This window comes from Aplidium turbinatum, chromosome 8 (genome assembly GCF_918807975.1).
Source record: "Aplidium turbinatum chromosome 8, kaAplTurb1.1, whole genome shotgun sequence".
NCBI lineage: Eukaryota > Metazoa > Chordata > Ascidiacea > Aplousobranchia > Polyclinidae > Aplidium > Aplidium turbinatum.
In genome coordinates this window covers 11,023,343-11,040,868 of record NC_137479.1, presented here as the reverse complement: position 1 = coordinate 11,040,868, position 17,526 = coordinate 11,023,343, and the positions used below count along the sequence as shown (strand labels likewise).

The 17,526-nt window shown below is 37.0% G+C and overlaps 2 protein-coding genes across 3 annotated transcripts; both read left to right on the top strand.

Annotated features, from left to right (window-relative positions):
- Window positions 1-5,860: 5,860 nt before the first annotated feature.
- Window positions 5,861-11,628, top strand: LOC145775346 (uncharacterized). 2 transcript variants are annotated; one of them, XM_082586630.1, is made up of 6 exons: window positions 5,861-5,997; window positions 6,755-6,883; window positions 7,482-7,625; window positions 8,007-8,084; window positions 8,453-8,549; window positions 11,489-11,623. In XM_082586630.1, exons 1-5 carry the CDS (start codon window positions 5,992-5,994, stop codon window positions 8,534-8,536), a joined length of 441 nt encoding a protein of 146 aa, XP_082442756.1. In that variant the 5' UTR covers window positions 5,861-5,991; the 3' UTR covers window positions 8,537-8,549; window positions 11,489-11,623. The 2 variants fall into 2 exon arrangements, with proteins under 2 accessions (XP_082442756.1, XP_082442755.1); XM_082586629.1 differs by lacking the exon at window positions 8,453-8,549 and having other exon boundaries at window positions 11,489-11,628.
- A 53-nt stretch (window positions 11,629-11,681) lies between these two features.
- On the top strand, window positions 11,682-15,222 carry LOC145775345 (nicolin-1-like). Its single transcript, XM_082586628.1, has 4 exons — window positions 11,682-11,873; window positions 12,396-12,497; window positions 13,194-13,357; window positions 14,710-15,222. Exons 1-4 carry the CDS (start codon window positions 11,682-11,684, stop codon window positions 14,927-14,929), a joined length of 678 nt encoding a protein of 225 aa, XP_082442754.1. The 3' UTR covers window positions 14,930-15,222.
- Window positions 15,223-17,526: the final 2,304 nt, after the last annotated feature.

Below are 17,526 nucleotides of genomic sequence, written 5' to 3'. Positions count from 1 at the left end.
AAATTTCCGTCTTTATCTCAGTAATTTGTATTGTGGTGACAACTTTCCTACTGCGTAGTGCAGGGGTCACCAACTGGCGGGCCGCATGCGGGCCGCCACGCTGATTATGTGCGGCCCGCGGAAGGTATCAGCGCACGAGTATAACCAAAAATACTTTTCTTGAGGAGTTAAACAGCATGAAGGCAAAAAATACTTTCCGGGAAGCATATTTTCGCTTTGCATACGATTCCACGGACCGACCAATCAAATTGTAGTTCTAGGTAGGGGTCGTTTAAAGTTATTCCAATGCGATGTCCAGCCACATTGTTCCAGTGATTGCTTTAAATGTCTGTTTCGAACTTCGAAAATGTCTGTGAGCATAGGGTTGCTTATTTTAAGTTTGTAAACGTCCTGTAGCCTATAGTGTGCGTTTCATCGTTATTGTGGTTCACGAGCAGTGTTCTCTTTATGCAAGTTTTTGTTGGCAAAATACGTCGGTGTGCCAACTCAATTTATAATAAATTGGAATAAAATTATATATAAATTTAAAGACTTTTTCTGGTATTATGAAAATATTTAGCTTAGAACTGCAAAATGTTGTTAATCAACTATTCTTGCCATGCTTATAAACACCGCAAGTGACATTTGTCTAATAATCAAGGAAAGACGGTTTTATAGACTCTCACAAAAAGGATGAAAAACCAACTCATCGCTTTTTTAGAGGGAACACTGCTCATGAGTTACGATAGAAACGTTTTTTCGGTGATTTCGACAAGCGTTTGTTTCATGGTGCCTGGTTTCTTTCTCCCTGTTATTGGAGCCTATTTTTCGCTGATATGTTTGCAGGTCACTATTGTTGCCTGTTTTGCCATATGTCAAACATTTCTATGTTTACTGAAACTCAGTGTTGTACGTTGACGCCGTTGCATTATCGCTATATCTTATCTTAAAACTTACAAAAAAAATTGGCCTTTCAGCAACAAAAGTGCCCTTTTTTCATACTCCTGCCCATCCAGTCAAAAATCGCTTCGGCGCCCCTGAATATGCGTCCCAAACGCAGCAGATTGTCAGACAAACCTTTTAAAATGCTTGTTTTTCTGCAAGGAAATAACTAATAGGCTGAGCAGCTAATTACAATACAGTCTCAAAACATAATACCTGCTCTTTATTTATAGCTATTGTTAGCCTGAACTTGGTTGAAATATTTCCGTTTTATGAGACGCTGGCAAAAAATAGCGCTAGAAATTAGCGCTGACGCTGACGCTGTCAATTTCTTTAAGAGCTTACGCAGTCCTTTACGCCGTAAAGTTTTTAGGCAATTCGCGCTGACGCTGACGCCGTCAAATTATTTCAATGACGCGTACAACACTGCTGAAACTGTCAATGGCAAGATATCTTTTGTGAAGCGAAGTAACACAACACCACTCTTGCTTGGCGATGAATATTCTGATGAAACTGCTCGCCTGGCTATTAGTGCGCAAAACAAGTGGCCTCGTTTATTAGGCAATGTTAAAGAAGTCAAAAGTGTTGTTAAAGGAGCTTGGCCTGGCAATAGCGTTGTTCGACTAATTTTGTTGCTGCGGTATTCTAAGATAAATAATAAACAATATGTATTATATCCCTGGATACTGGGTACGAAATGCGTTCTTTTCTAGCATAAGAGTCAACCTACCTAAAATTTTATTAGTGCGGCCCGCCACAGCTCTCCTAAGTGCCAAAGTGGCCGCATGCAAAAAAGGTTGGTGACCCCTGCCGTAGTGCATGCGCGTTGCACTAATTTTCGACAACCGGTGGCTATTTTTTTGCTAAAATACAATTCTTGAAAAAGACGTTTCAGAAGAGTATTCTTTTTCGGGGTCATCGCATACAGATGAACGGATCCGGGAATTTTATGTTACAACTTTCCCACGAAGATATTATGGCTTACCGCTGTGACCAGATAGGCTATAATAACCTCAAGTAGAGGAATGGGCGATTGCGAAAAAAACATAGTTTTTAATCTTTTCTGGCAAAAAAGAATTGAAAACAATACACTGAAATTTCAAGCTCCTCTCAAACCTCCGAAAAACAGCTCGTGAGCGCACTCTAAATACACGCCTTAGGCTACTGATTTCCTGGTGATGGAAGAGTTACCAGTTGCTGCAGGAATGGAGGAGGAAAGGGATCTAAGAAGGTTGAGATGGCCTTTGCAAGAAAAATTTTTCTTTTCCAATATAGTAGGCTACTGAAGGAACTGTAGCCTACAATCAATGACTGGCATTCCCGAATCCCGAATGTATATAAACTTGCTAGCCTACCACTGTGGCATCATGCGGGTCCAGTAGTGCGTTTTGTGAGAGTGGCTTCTTGGTCTTATCTCGGATGGTTGGTTGGTTTTAAATTTTTATCGTTGGACTGACAAAGCCTTGATAGGTTATTCCTGGTAGCTTCACATACTTGTAGAGCCTGAGAAGCTTATGACGCAGGGTCGGTTACCGAGATTGACAGAGTAAAATTTCCGATTGTTGAAGTGTTGCTGCCGGGGAATTATTCTATCCATTAGGTGCCGCTGAATGGAAAGCAGTCTTTTGAATGCGTTGCTCAAGCGCACACCCCAAAATTCGAACCAGCGCCTCTTGATCATGAAGCTTCTTCGTTCACGAAGTCACGTGCTGACCAATTGAGCTATCAGGGCGGACAAGCCTAGCCTAGATAGACAAGCTTACATGCAGGTCTATGTTCCAGACGAGACAGGCGAACTTGGTTTTGTTGGAGTTTGAAAAGAAAATCACCGAGAAAATAGACCTGTACGTTTTTTGTTAATAGATTGAGTGAAGTTCATCCACGCCTTCTGTTGCACGATACCTACCTAACCTATCTATGGCGAAGATAGCCTACATTTCACTGATGGTGTGAAACAGGGATGGAGGAACCACGTGGACCTGGGCCCACCTACTTTATTTTCTGGGTGGGCCTGGCCCACCCACTTTTGAAATCCAAATATTTTTGACAAGGTATCGAAAGATTTGACCAAAATAACCTGCATTTTTTTGTGATATAAAGAAATTAATTTTAGCTGCAGTAAGGGTAGAGGATGCAGCAACTTTGTCTTTAAAAGAAGGCACTTAAATCAGGCTAGATGGGGATATTGATGTTAATTCTTTCGAAAACGAACTCAAGCTGTTAAAATAGATAAAACATTTACATAAATCTATCAAAACTGATAAAGTTTTACCTGAAAATCTCTATGTTTCATGTTACCGGTAGGCTACTGAAAAAAGGTCATTTTTGTGCTACAGACTTGTGAAAAATTACTTAAAAAGCAGATTAACCCAAGAGCACTTGAACCACAGGCTGAACAATTGAACACATTCACATAAACTTGATCGATCAGGTTGATCTCATCTCTATTTGCCAAGAATTTATTGCTTTCAATGATCGTATTATTAACTTTTTTAGGAAAAAATTTCAAGTGTAATACAGTAGCAGTCACCTATATATAGTGACAGTTGAAGGAACCTTGTTGTTGTTTGATACCAGTAGGCCTATTATATTTGTATAATATATTGGTGGTGCAGCTGTTGTGTATGCACATAATACTGCAAGCTGTTACTCCCGGATAACTTTGCTAACTGTTAAGTTATGTGTATACCCGTACCGGTAGGCCTACTCCTGGTATTAACAGTTAGCAAAGTTATCCGGGAGCAACAGCTTGCAGTAGGGGAGACCGGGGATAGATCGGACGCGGGGATACCTCGGATAAGGCATTTGACGTCACAGTAGAGTATTGTTAAATCACGTTTACCAAAGCTTTGTGGCTCCATTACAAATCAGGATAAAGTTTGCAAGTATGTCTAGTTTTCTTAGAAAGTTGAGGCCGAAAAAGTAATTTTATCAGTGATATCAAGATTTCAAAATTGTACGTGTAAGGTCATAATTCCGTTGCAGTTAACCAAAACAAACTTTTTATTGATTGAGGTTGTAGTTAGAAAGCAATACTCAGATAAGCAAGTGATGATTTTGACCAGCAGTTAATCAGGTAGCCATATTTTCTTCATTTACCTGTAGTCACGTGGTCGGGGATACTTCGGACACAATGGCCGAAGTATCCCCGTGGAAAAAATCAAACTTGAACAAAATCTTATTTTCAGGTCTTTTGAATAATTTATTGGATTTTAAAGACGTATTGGTTCGGACATATAAAAGAAAAACAAATATTCTACATTAACTGCCAAATCAAATCAAAACGTCTGCATAAAATTGCTGTCCGAGATGACCCCAGGCATGTCCGAAATTACCCCGGTACCGGGGCGACTTCGAACATTTGAGGACCGTAGAAATTATGCTTTTTATAAGCATTTCCGGTTTGCTGAAACAAACGATACTCCTACCCTTTTTTGGCAAAGCGTTAAGGTTTACAACAAAACAACATTTACGAACTTGTTGTGTAATTTAAAAAAAATATGGGCTGTTTTCAAAAAATCGTCCGAGCCATCCCCGGTCTCCCCTATTATGTGCATACACAACAGCTGCACCACCAATATACAAATATAATCGGCCTACTGGTATCAAACAACAACAAGGTTCCTTCAACTGTCACTATATAGGTGACTGCTATTGTAAGCTATTAGGCCAACACTTGAAATTTTTCCCTAAAAAAGTTAATAATACGATCATTGAAAGCAATAAATTCTTGGCAAATTGGGCCTAAAAATGGAAACTTTTCGCTTGGTGGTGCGAAATGCAATCATAAAAACTCAATGTATAAATGAAATGAAGTATTTGGAATGCAAGAATGCTAAGGGGGGTCTGGAGGCCGAAGCCTACCAGAAGTTGGATTGACTCTGACTGCTGCTCCTCTGGGCCCACCTACTTTTAAAATGGTTCCTCCATCCCTGGTGTGAAATACATTCTCACTATTCTCACTAAAGGATTGATCTTGAAGAGATGATTGTTGATGCTGCACTAGAAAAAATGAAGTGCAATGTAGGCTATACATTGTAGGCTACAATTATTTACAAAACGATAAGTGACAGGTGTAGCGGCTGCAGTCCTATTTGATCATACTGTAGTTAAACGCCTATTTTCTATGTATAATATTTTGTGTGATTTATGCAGCGTATTAGAGGAAAATATAAACAAACTAGAACAAACTCGAAGTCCATGAAAGGCAATGGATTAACTAATAAAAGAATCAACTACAAAATGATAAATTTTACAGCGGTTTCTATGCTTATTTTTAACCATTTTATCACTAGTTGATGGTCCGATGTTTCAAAAATGATTTTGCTTCTCAATTTCTATACTGTCGTGATTGTAACTGTTTAAGCTACAGCATGTAGCCTAATTGATTCTATGATGCCAGTTCACGCTGCTATTTCTATGATAATCTATGCTAATGTAAACGCTGTAATACCATTAATGTTTTTACGTACATATAGCTACCCACATTGTGTACAAATGTAATGTCGTTTTCGTATATGACACGAAGGTAAAAGTTGGGCCCCCTTTAGAATACTTATTGCACCCCTGGTGCTGAAAGCTAGTTACGGGTCTGCTTAGGCCACCTTGTCAAAATATGTTTTCAAATTAAAAATGGATTAATGGACAAATCTGAAGCAATTAGCCTAGAACTGTTTTGTTTTGTTTTTCACAACTGTTCAATGACAGCGGACGTTGATGCCAATTGAAAAAAATCACAGACAACAACGCTTCAATAAGCGAAAAAATTCACTCAGTCAATGGTTCAAAGCCTCTGCAAGTATGCAAAACTGTCAAGATTTAGCTCTCAAGCAAGTTTTCCCAGTCCGAGTATTAGGTGTTTATTTTTGGAAACATATGTCTTAATCAATCAAGCAGAACGAAGCAACGCAAACATTTTGGTTTTGTTTTGAATGTTTGACCTGAGTTGATTTCAACTGCACTTTATTTTCAACTACACTTTTTTGGTTTTACACAAGAATCAAGTTTTAATTGCAAATGAATTTGAAGAATCCATGAAGAGCAATACTGACTTCCAAATTTCAATGCTATATGGCAGTGAGTAAAAGATTAATTTATTATCAGCTCTTTTGTTTTCTACGGTACATAAAATGTGGACAAAAATTACCCTGGAAGAGTGAAAGTGTGGTTACATTGACAGTGCAAAAATCTTTTTGCTTTTTTCATTAAATGATTGGCATTCTTCTGACTTTTGATCAAACATCTCTGATCTGTGTTTTTATATTTTTGTTAATTCACCAGCACAAAAAAATAAACGGAACTGAAGGAAAATGATTGAAGTTATTTATTTTTTTGCTTGTAAATGGCAAAGTAACGGGAAACTGAACAAATAACTCAAACATAATTTGCCGATGCTTGACATTTGTCACATTAAGAACAGGGAAGCAGCTGCCTCGACGACTGGGATAGTCTTTCTTTGCTTCCTGTCTGTTGTGGTATCTAGATTGCTGCGCGATACTATTTTATTTATATTGTGTATTATAACTGTATCATGCTATTCTTGCAACAGACGAAATAAAAGGGAGCTGGTATACAAGTCCCCCCCCCCATGGTAAATCATGACAAAGACAGGAATCGACAAAACATATAGGGTAAAACTACTTCACCTTTGCTTTACTGTTCACACACTTCAATCCACATGTTTTGGTCAATTCCTGTTGTCATGATTTACCAGGGGGGGGGGGTCTTGTATACCAGCTCCAATAAAAGTTATCTCTCTCTGCTAATCTTGAAACTTTCTTGAATTGAGTCATTCAGTGGTAGATTATTTATTGAATTTTTTTTGTAATTTCAGCCAATTGTTCTACCGACTACTCCTGCCACAAGTTCTGATACGTTGCCTGTTGCACTTTGGGTTCTTGTGGCTGCTGTTGCCTATTTGTTTCTAGTCACCATTATAATCTTTATCCGACAGTGTCTTGTGGTAAGTTGAACTTTTTTTTGGTTTTTAGTGAACCATGGCTACCTTGAGATAGGCCTTGATTTGTCATATTTTGTAGAAATTTCCAAGTTTTACCAACTTTTGCTAGCATAAGTTTCGGAATGAAACGTTCTAAAAATATATTTTGACGTCATCTTTACTGTCTTTCCCTGGTGACAAAATGGGTTTTTACATCATCAGGCATTGAAAAACAAATTCATTGATTCATAAAATTTCATTCAGACTGTTAATCACTTGTTAGCAATCTCATTGAACATTTTTTAACTTATGTTTTCTCTTTTTGTACTGCTTTTCCAAGGCAACAGAAAGCTTTTATATATATCATTACGAGTCAGCAAAAAGTAAAAGAATCTTAGAAAATTTCAGTCAGACAGTAGCCGTAATCAAAATGTGACAAATCAGGCCACATCTCCAGGTAGTCATAAATGAACTAAATCAGTCATTTACCGTAACATAGGAATGAGAATCATTTTATAAAAAGAAACTTATTTTATTTTATTAATTTTGTATTGCGTATGCAATATGCATGCCAGAAAAGTGTTTTAAGTAAGCATGTTACTAATGAATGGTAAATACACAGCAACGTGGATTCTGCGCTGAGTGCAACTGCTGTGGAAAGTCAGAAGGCAGTTGTTCCGACTGCTTTATACCCTGTGCTCAAGCGTGTAATTGCTACACTCCTGACGTTAATTCCTGTTGTGACGCCATTTGTGGTCCAAGACAGGTGTGTTCATTTTCACAAGTTTCCACAAATGGCTTAATCTCATTAAAGTTTGATCTGAGATTTTAAGTACCAGTATGCCAAGTATTTTATTGCCAAAAGTATTTTTCTAGAGTACAGATATGTGATAAAAAGTATATTTATTAAAAAAGTAAAAGTATATTTACAAATATGATACATATTTGAGCAATAACTATGGCTAAAACATTTCAAAAATCATTTCAAATTTTTTCAAAGCCACATTTTTTTTGCGTTCTAGCTCTTGCTTTTGTTTGACAGTCATTTCCACCTTTGCCACGCATCAAGCTTTAAGTGCTTTATAAATTACTTTTTTGGTGCATAGATTTTAATTGGTTCAATAAAAACATTGAAATCGATTTACAGAAGTGCGATCCTCTTGACTGCTGCTCAGGAAACTGCTGTTCTGGAGGCTGCTGTGAAGGAGGAGGTGGTTTTTGCGAGGTAAAGTTAATTTATACTTTGTGCCAGGCTCAAAACAGTCATATTGTGATCAAACAAAAGAAATAAATTCTAAGTGAACGTTCCACTCCAGAAAGCAATGCCATCATCTGGATAATAAATTGTGAATGTTTCCATAGTATTTTTTCATGAGTATAAATATGCAAGTATTGTATATATAGACAAACAGATATTGCATTAATGTGCAAACTTATATCCAAATAAATACTTAGAACAGCTCTATTACAAAGTTATATATTTTATAATTAGTTTATAAATGTACAGCGTACTCTACATGAAGCAAATGCTTGGTTGTTGATATTATCTGATTTCTGTCACAGCATGTAAGAATATTGAATAACTCTCTACAGAATAACGTGGTCGAGTGCGCATGCACTTGCCAGCCACCTGACTGTGACAGTGTCAATTGTCTCTGCTTCGAACTCAAGCTTTGAAGTGCTGCTGAAGGTCCAATAGTTTTTCATAGTTTCATGCATGTTTTTCTTTGTTAGTGCATTGTTACTTCAAGAGTAGTGTTACTTGAAGTGAAAACTTTGATTGTGTAGATGCGTACATAATATATATATATATATCAACTAACTAACTTTCCAACATAAGGATAGCCTGTTTAAATAATTTTTGGGGCGACCTAGTTTGCGATTTTATTAATTTTACTTTATATAGTCAACCCCGCTTAATCGGACCATATCGGGATCAAGCCAAATTTGTCCGATTAAGCGGGTGGTACCATTAAACGGGGAGAACGAATTTCGTTATTTTTTTCATCGTTTTTGAAAATAGTTTAAGCATTTTACAATTTTACAATCATTCATTCTTCTGTACAGTACAGTATTCGGTGCTGCATCACAATTACTGCAATTCTGATTAGATGACAATTGACCTTATGACGTGACAACAAGCGTTTGTTTATCTGTAGCCTACTTCACTTTAAAATGGCTTAGCGAGAACGTAGCACGTTTCCCATCAACAACTCTTGACGCGTCACCTCGCAGAAAAATGTACAAAAAGTAAAAAACGTTAACCATAAAGGCCTATTTTAGGGCGGAAGGTGGTTCGTTTAAGCGGTGGCCGGTCGATTGGTCGAAAGACATTTGGTCGACAGTCAATTGGTCGACAGACATTTGGTCGACAGGACGTTTGGTCGACAGACAATTGGTCGACAGACATTTGGTCGACAGGACATTTGGTCGACAAGACATTTGGTCGACAAGACATTTGGTCGACAGACATTTGGTCGACAGACATTTGGTCGACAAGACATTTGGTCGACAGACGTTTGGTCGACAAGACATTTAGTCGACAGGACATTTGGGTTAGAGTTAGGGTTAGGTTAGGGTTAAGGTTAGGGTTAGGGTTAGTTAACCCTAAAATGAATCGTTCTTTCGACCAAATGTCCTGTCGACCAAATGTCTTGTCGACCAAATGTCTTGTCGACCAAATGTCTGTCGACCAAACGTCCTGTCGACCAAATGTCTGTCGACCAAATGTCCTGTCGACCAAATGTCTGTCGACCAAATGTCCTGTCGACCAAATGTCTTGTCGACCAATTGTCTGTCGACCAAACGTCCTGTCGACCAAATGTCTGTCGACCAAATGTCTGTCGACCAAATGACTGTCGACCAAATGTCTTTCGACCAATTGACCGGGTACCGTTTAAGCGGGGTGGTGGTCCGTTTAAGCGGGGAATATTGTACAGAAAAATGGATTCGGATTCGGGACCAGTGCAAAATGGTCCGAATAAGCGGGTGGTCCTATTAAACGTGGGCCGATTAAGCGGGGTTGACTGTTTATTGAAAAGCCCACACATAAATTTGTTTTCGGGAATGAATGTTTAACAACTATGGTAATAAATATTTAACGAACTAAGAATGGTCATGTGCATAGCCTATAAGGTTTTCACTGGTCAGTGATCACTGTACTTCACACTAACTGCATTTGTCAACCAATGATATTCTTTTCTAAATCAATATTTTACCTCTTTATTCAACAAGCTTGTATCAAGTTCAATAATAGTGGATATCTTTGAAAGCTTTATGGAATAGAAAAAAAAAATTAAAAAGCTTTTTGGTTGACAGTTACTGTTATGCAGTTATTAAATAAGGCGATGTTTGAAATACCATTTGCATTAAACAATGATTTCTCATGTTGCTGTTTTATTGATTTTTAATAATCTTCTGTAGCAATATTTAGCCAATATTGTATAAAGCTTTGTGATACGTTGTAGTTACTAAACAACAATTCAAGAGCAAAATTCTATACAGGCTTTCGTATCGGTTTCTTAAAATCTTTCTGCCAAATTTATTTGCTTCATTTGGATATTATTATTATACTGAAAGTATTCAAAGCAGGCTATTAAAAAGTTGTTTAATTACAAATCCGCATTAGTAAATTGACTTACTCTAAGACTAACGTTGTATTTTGAATCTTACCAGTATTTAAATGTATCAGTTGTAGATCTTTGCTCTGTAGGTCGTGGTAGTCAATCGTTTTAAATCGTCTGTTGCCATACCGTTGAACTCTGCTGTTAACTTTATCTCTTTATTTCCAGCAAACAAAACAGCTTTTTTTGGGCTGATTTGCTTGCTGGGTCTGAGTATCATAGCCACACCATTGCCGGATGATTATTTTATTTTGTGCAGGGTGCATCTCTCATGTAGCAATAGAAATTTAAAGTAGCAGTATGTAGATAGATATGTACTAGAAAAGTATGCACAATGTCGGTTGATGACAATACTGCAACTAACACTTTACTAACGATGTTTTTACTTTCAAGTCAATTACAGTACCTGTAATACGAGGTACATATCTTGTTAACAATATGTGACAAACTTTGGAAATATGTTTTGTTTTTATTTGACTATTTTCTGTGTTTTATAGGCCCTTTGATCTTGACGTTACTCTTTCAATATGCAATAAAACACTCGTACAAAAAAACAGCAATTCTACTACACACACATACACGCGTTTCAGTTGTGCAAGATTCAGGACCCTAAAATAGTTGACATGACCGAGAGAGTGATGACATGACTGTACCAACTAAATTCTTATATTACATATACAGATTACAGATTGTTTTTTTCTACGAGTTTTTATTGTATGATTAAAGCATTCGCTTTTAAAATCTCCAAAATTGAAACTTTGGTCAATATTTTATACGAAAGGAAACTAATGGATTGTTATTGATTTACTACTTATGTAATAAACTCTACTAGCAAGATTTTTTCACTTCGATTTAACGTCTACGAACGTTGGATCATTGCAAATAGAGCGAATTGATTTTAGCTCAGAACATGTTTGTTGCTACTGTAGAATGTAGATTCCCATAGTCTGCAAAATTAGCGTAGTTTTCCATAAAATTTGCATCTAAACTTTGTTGTTGATTTCAGGTACCTACTGGTCCCGGTTGTCCTAGTTGCGATTGTCCTCAGGTGAACTGTCAGCGACCCGTTTGCGACGAAATAGTCTGCTGCTGCATACGAATCACCATCGCTTAGCAACCAAAAGTACTGTGTCAACGCCTGTGCTTGATCTTTTTGAAACGTTACGTCATATAAGCTCATTTGGATTTAAAGTAGGATCATGACTTCCCATTGTATTGATAAACCAATCTCATGCAACGTTGGCTCACCGCAGTATCTCAGTATCGGTGACTCTCACTTTCACAGTGGTTGTGCGATCATAGAGGTTTTATTTCCTAATTGCGGCGCTGTTGACATCTCGAAAATATCTCTGGTCAATAACTACACAGCTCACATCTCTCTGAAGATGAAGGTATGTTTTTAGTTGCTGTTTCGTCTGTCAAATGCTATATTGTGCGAGATGAGTTATTTGCGTCTTCAAATAACTTGTTGTCGTTTATGCTACGTAACCATTTTATGATTTCTTTGTGTTGTAGCTACGGTACATAGACAGTTGACACTAGACAGTGTAGAGTAGAAGACACGTGCATTAAATGTCGGCATACATGAATGTTCATTGCACAAATGACTTGTTGAATAACTTAAAATTAGATCACAGCACGTGCAAAACTGTACTTTAAACACCAAAACTTTGTTAATGGCTATATTGGTCATCTCTTTGTCGTCCTGGTGTACACCAAGCAACACGTCATGTATTTGCCTAAAGCTAAATATCAACTTCCTTATTGTAATGCAAGCGCACTACGTGTGATGCACAGCTTATTCTGTGTGACGTTAATCTTATTCAAGTATAGTTCGTACACTTCAGAAATATTTTGCAGAAAGTTGTTATGCAAAAGTATAAATTACAAAACAGCAACTGACTTAATTGCAGATAAACGAAAAATCACCGGATGGCCAAACCACCACCACGTGGAAAACTGCTGTGCAAAAGTTTGTTTTAATGCCCAACCCTCATTGTGAAGCTGGGAGCCAGGTAGGAGCTTACATATGCTTTTCCAAGCGGAGTTTCAGATGGCGTGAACTAAATGTTTAATATTGAAGAGAATTTCATTGTGTTTCTTTTTCACCGTCAATGTAAAAGCTCAAAGAAGACACGACATGGAACATTGGTTTATTACAATTTGTAGCCAAAACATCCTTCGAATTTTCCAAAGTAAAAGCTTCTAGATGCTAAGTGCAAAGATTTTTATAAGCTAACTGATAATCGTGGCCCTTCCAATTATTTTAATTGGAGTTTCTTTTCAAACTCACTTTTCTTTGTTCATTAAGTTCTTTGGCCTTCATCTATCCAATAACGCAGCATATACAATACATTCTGATACACAATATAGCCTGTAACATATATATTGCGCTTGTTATGTTGTACATTACTTATCATCATCACCCAAATTCGGTTTTGTCCCCACTAGTGGGGGTGGCCGATTCTTTTCTTGCAGCAATTGGCTTCATTCCTATTTTCCATCTCATTCTATTCTTTGCATTTTCTTCTATTATTCCGACTTTGTCTGCCTCGTTCTTTCCATGTTATTTTTGGACGTCTTCGTTTCTTCTTCCCATTTACCTTCAAAGCCGATGCCTTTCGAAGAAAACTTTCTTCCTCCTTATTATTTATGTTACTGCTATTTTTTAAACCAGTGTTTCAAAACAATTAAAATTTAGCTTGCTTTAGGGTTATTTCATGTTGATGCCAAAAGATTTTTGTTCACCCCCGTCTTCTGTGAGCGCCCTACGCTTCATTCTCCGTCAACCCTCACCGAACTGGAAGTCTTTCTCTTTGGAAGAACTTTACATATATCCTGCCTCTCCGGCAGCAACCGCTACTTCCATTCCAAGGTACGTTTCCGTTATACGTAACATTGATTTAGGTCCTTGACTTTAACCTTTGCGTTCCTCAGCATCTTTTATTCCGAGCACTTCAAGTTGATAAAACGAAAGATTCCGCCATAATAAAAGTTTTTTTTTAGAAGACTATCATAGTTGTAAATATAGATATTTTTATTGTTGTTTAAATTGCAATATTGTTTGCTTTCTTAACGATGATTGTTTTGCCTTGTGTACGAGAATGCATATATTCCACATTTACATTTTTTAACCTCCAAGCAATAAATCTAGTAGGGGAAGACCGGCAAAGCGGGACACTTTTCGTAAAAACGTAATTTCAGCAACAGTGATGGTTGGATTTAGTTAATTTCTTTTTTAATCGAAAGCCTTAGTAGGTCAGCATATTTGGTTCGAAGATCAAGCGGAATCTTTCTACTGTTATAGTACAAATCAAAAAAGAATTTTTTTTTTTTAAATGTCCCGCTTTTCCCCAACCGTGGGGCAAAGCGGGACACTTCATTTTTGCATGATTTGGTACTGTTTAGCCGCTTCTCTCAAAAACAACTTCTTGCTTTTCACATCTTCTATTGCATTCTTAATATTGATAGCCTATCCGTCCATTTACCTATGTCAGTTTTTCTCTTATAGCGACGAACTATTGTCAGAATTAAATTGTGTAGGCCTACCGGTACAATATAAATGAATACTGATAAATATTTTACAATCTTGAAGGCTAAAAGAGTTATAAACAAAAATTCAATCAACAGAAGAACCACAGATACAATCTAGACTTCTAGAGTCTCATATTGCCCTAATGCACTGTCCCACTTTGCCCTAATACAGCTGCCCCGCTTTGCCCCAAAGTATAGCCTTTAGAAAATAACATCTCTGCTGAAACCTGTAAAGTTTTAGGTAAAGTTGCTTTTCTTACCAACAAATACTGTCTCAATGTCTAAGATAAAAACAAAGCTACCAACAAATTCGCTTATGCTAACGAATGTGGTAGCTACTTTTCCATCTCTTTCTTATAACAAACCATGCCAAAACACATTTTACTTCCTCTCGACACGTGTTGTGCTCTGCCAGTCGCCATTTTTTCACAGCAAATACAGTTTTTAGTTGCCGAACTAGTGCTTCCGGTTAGAGGGAGCCAAAGAATACAAAACGTGAGAAATCGCGATGTCCCGCTTTGCCCCGTCTTCCCCTACTATTAATACTACGAAAAAGTGCCCAATGCCAAGCAGAGGGGGGCACATCAAATTCAGTTCCAACTCACTAAAAACTTTAACAGCCTGTTTCACCTTATTAGGATCATCAGAGGGAACTTATTCAAATACAATCTAATATAATCTTTTACCCTCCAGGTGGATCCTTGAAAGTCAATCAGAAAACTCTTCCACCAGTGAACCCAAGCCACGAGATCAGGCAAAGATGTTTGATCTTCCTGATCCTGACGACATTTCTCGACATCTCCAGCAGCTGTGGATGTTGTCAGAGAAGGTGGAGGAATCGCAACCTAGTTTGGATCTTGGAAGGTTTGATGTGGATGGATGTTACGAGATAAACCTTCTTTCATATACCTGATTACAAAGGGTTGTTTTCTTCGTTATTTGTAAGTGTTTCAGCTTTCCTTTAAGTGATTTATGTTTTATATCATGCTTTTTATTACAGTGTAGTTATTTCTATTGAAATGTCATCATAGTTGTTTGTAGGAAGAAATGAGTGATTGTGTTTTGGGTTTCATTTTATTTCATATTTTAGCTCCTCTATGGTGCTTGTTTGACAGGTGCACATTGCCCGCTTAGCACAATTTTTGTAGCTAAGCATCTACAAGTTAATTACAGTTCAAAAATCATAATTGGGTTAAGTACAAAATAGTTCAGTTTCAAAAGTTTTGATCACCGTTTTTTTTCACTTTTGTAAGAAATATTTTTGTTTTAAACACATCGAGCATTTAATGATTATCAGTTTTCAAAAAACATACTGCAATGCCATGCCTTTTGAACTTTACTCAGTTTTCTGCGTTTGGTTTTGTTTTCCTTTCATAACAACATGAAACTTCTCAATAAAAACTTGATTCGAAGTGAAACCAATACGAAGGAATTTGGCTTCGAAACAGACCTAATTTTCGAAATGCCTTTGCTTCAAACTGCTCTGATATATTATACACTTATACAGCCTATGGGGTGCTTGCAGTCTTTTGTGATGTCTTGCTGTTCTAGTAGGCTACGTCGTTTAACAACTTTAGTTTATTCCATTTAACTTTTTGTTTTTGCGTAGAAAATAGACTGTTGAAGTGATTGTCAATTCGATATTGCTTGCTGATTATATTGGAGCGTATATTGTTATCACACCCAGCAATATCACGCGTTTTTTTTCGAGATAATTGTCCTTTTCAGGCATCATTATCTTGGAATTGATCTGTCAACAATGCAGGAACCGCTGTCTTTGTTCTGGTGTGAGATAAAAAATTCGTGTGTAAAAGTATTTTTGATATATCCATTTACATTATGCAACCTAACTAATAACCGCTTTCAGTATGTTGATGATAGAAAGGAATTTTAAAACTCCTCAAAATTAAATCTAACTAGGTTGATATGACAGTAATATTTTAAGATCGCATTTTAGATTCTCTTTTTGCCGTTATATTCGAACTTTCAGTTTATTTCTTGGACTCGTAATAACTTGATTCTTTTGAATATCGATGCATCACATGAGGTTTCATTAAACTCTCAGAATTTATAGTCTACATATCACTGGGTTACGCAATCGATATATTTAATTTTTATGAAATTCTTCATTTCATATAGCCTACTACATGCTCTGTACATGTTTTTTTATGCGTTTGAATCGTGACATAGACAAATCTAGTTTTATAAAATAAATTCTTTTAATGTAACTTCTTTTTGTGGGATGGCGTAACGGATAAGGCGGTGACTTTTCAATTATGCAAATCTGGTTCGACTCCCGGCTTCAGCTGATTGTTGAAAACACCGCTCACCTCTACCTAGGGTATAATAAATTGGGTGAGCATAATTGCGACAGGAAAGGCGGCCGAGAGAAAGGAACTGGCCATCGTACTCTCCTTGGTGCCGACGGCTTAGTACAATGAGAACCTTATCTTCTCATACCCTACACTTGAATCAAGTATGGAACCACCTTTACCTTTTTCTTCTTTTTAAGAGCACGTAAAAATGTAGCAAGGTTGTTTCGTAAAAATAATCTTCTTGCATTGAATACATGACAGCAACTATCAAACCACATTGAAAGCAAAAGATGAAATGAAAGGAATTTTAATTCAGTTTCCAATCAATCTTTTCACTTTTTTTAATTAGCCTGCATTTATTTTCGATTTGTCCAAGTGAAGGAATAGAGGAGAATGTGTAGTCCAATTTTCGATTGATTAGCAACATGGCTAACAGTAGATTTTTATACTTTAGCTAGGTATTTTTGTCTAACCTTTTTACCCAATTCCAAACGCACCAACCTTTCGACTAAAAATTATTAGTTTTAGCATCAACATGACAACAAATTGATGCTTTTCCCAATTTTGATGATATTGAAAGTGTTTCCAATCCCAATAAAGCTTGAAACAATCAATTCGATGTTTTAAAATTGTCTCATGAGCTAGAAGCGTTGCAATCTCACTATTAAGCCTATGACTAGACTACACGTCACACATGTGATATAACTTGCAAAAACTTATGGCACATGATTTTAATAGCACACCATTGACGAAAGTTGTATCAGTCTTGTATAATCTTTCTGGGAAGTTTTATATAGGCTACCCGTTCGCTGTGTCACCACCTTAGCATATAGGTCTAGTAGGTTGGTCTACACCAATGTTTCTCAAACTTTTTGGTCCATCGCCTCCTTTTCGTTATTGAAGTAAAATTTCGCCCCCCTAATTCTGTCAAGTAAAATAAACATTGATAATAATAGAGTGATAGACAAATTTAGTTTTTGAAATTTAATCAACGAAATTGACAGTAACATGATAATGTTCAATGGGATGGATGAGCTTGGCGACTTTTACAAAGTTTGGAAATGTTTGGCGACATCTTCGTAAGATAGAGTCGAAGATCACCCCGTTTATGAACTAGCAAGCGATTTCTTTGCTTTGAAAGCATCAATGTCACAGCCGAAAACCCCTTTTCAACCATATATAAAGTAGGAAACGA

Excerpts from the sequence above, each read along its gene's own strand:
- LOC145775346 (XM_082586629.1), top strand. Across the intron at positions 6,884-7,481 it reads TTATCCGACAGTGTCTTGTG|CAACGTGGATTCTGCGCTGA; the intron begins GTAAGTTGAACT and ends GTAAATACACAG. Across the intron at positions 8,085-11,488 it reads GAGGAGGTGGTTTTTGCGAG|GTACCTACTGGTCCCGGTTG; the intron begins GTAAAGTTAATT and ends TGTTGATTTCAG.
- LOC145775345 (XM_082586628.1), top strand. The coding sequence starts at position 11,682 with ATGACTTCCCATTGTATTGATAAACCAATCTCATGCAACGTTGGCTCA. Across the intron at positions 12,498-13,193 it reads ATTGTGAAGCTGGGAGCCAG|GGTTATTTCATGTTGATGCC; the intron begins GTAGGAGCTTAC and ends AGCTTGCTTTAG. Across the intron at positions 13,358-14,709 it reads ACCGCTACTTCCATTCCAAG|GTGGATCCTTGAAAGTCAAT; the intron begins GTACGTTTCCGT and ends TTTACCCTCCAG.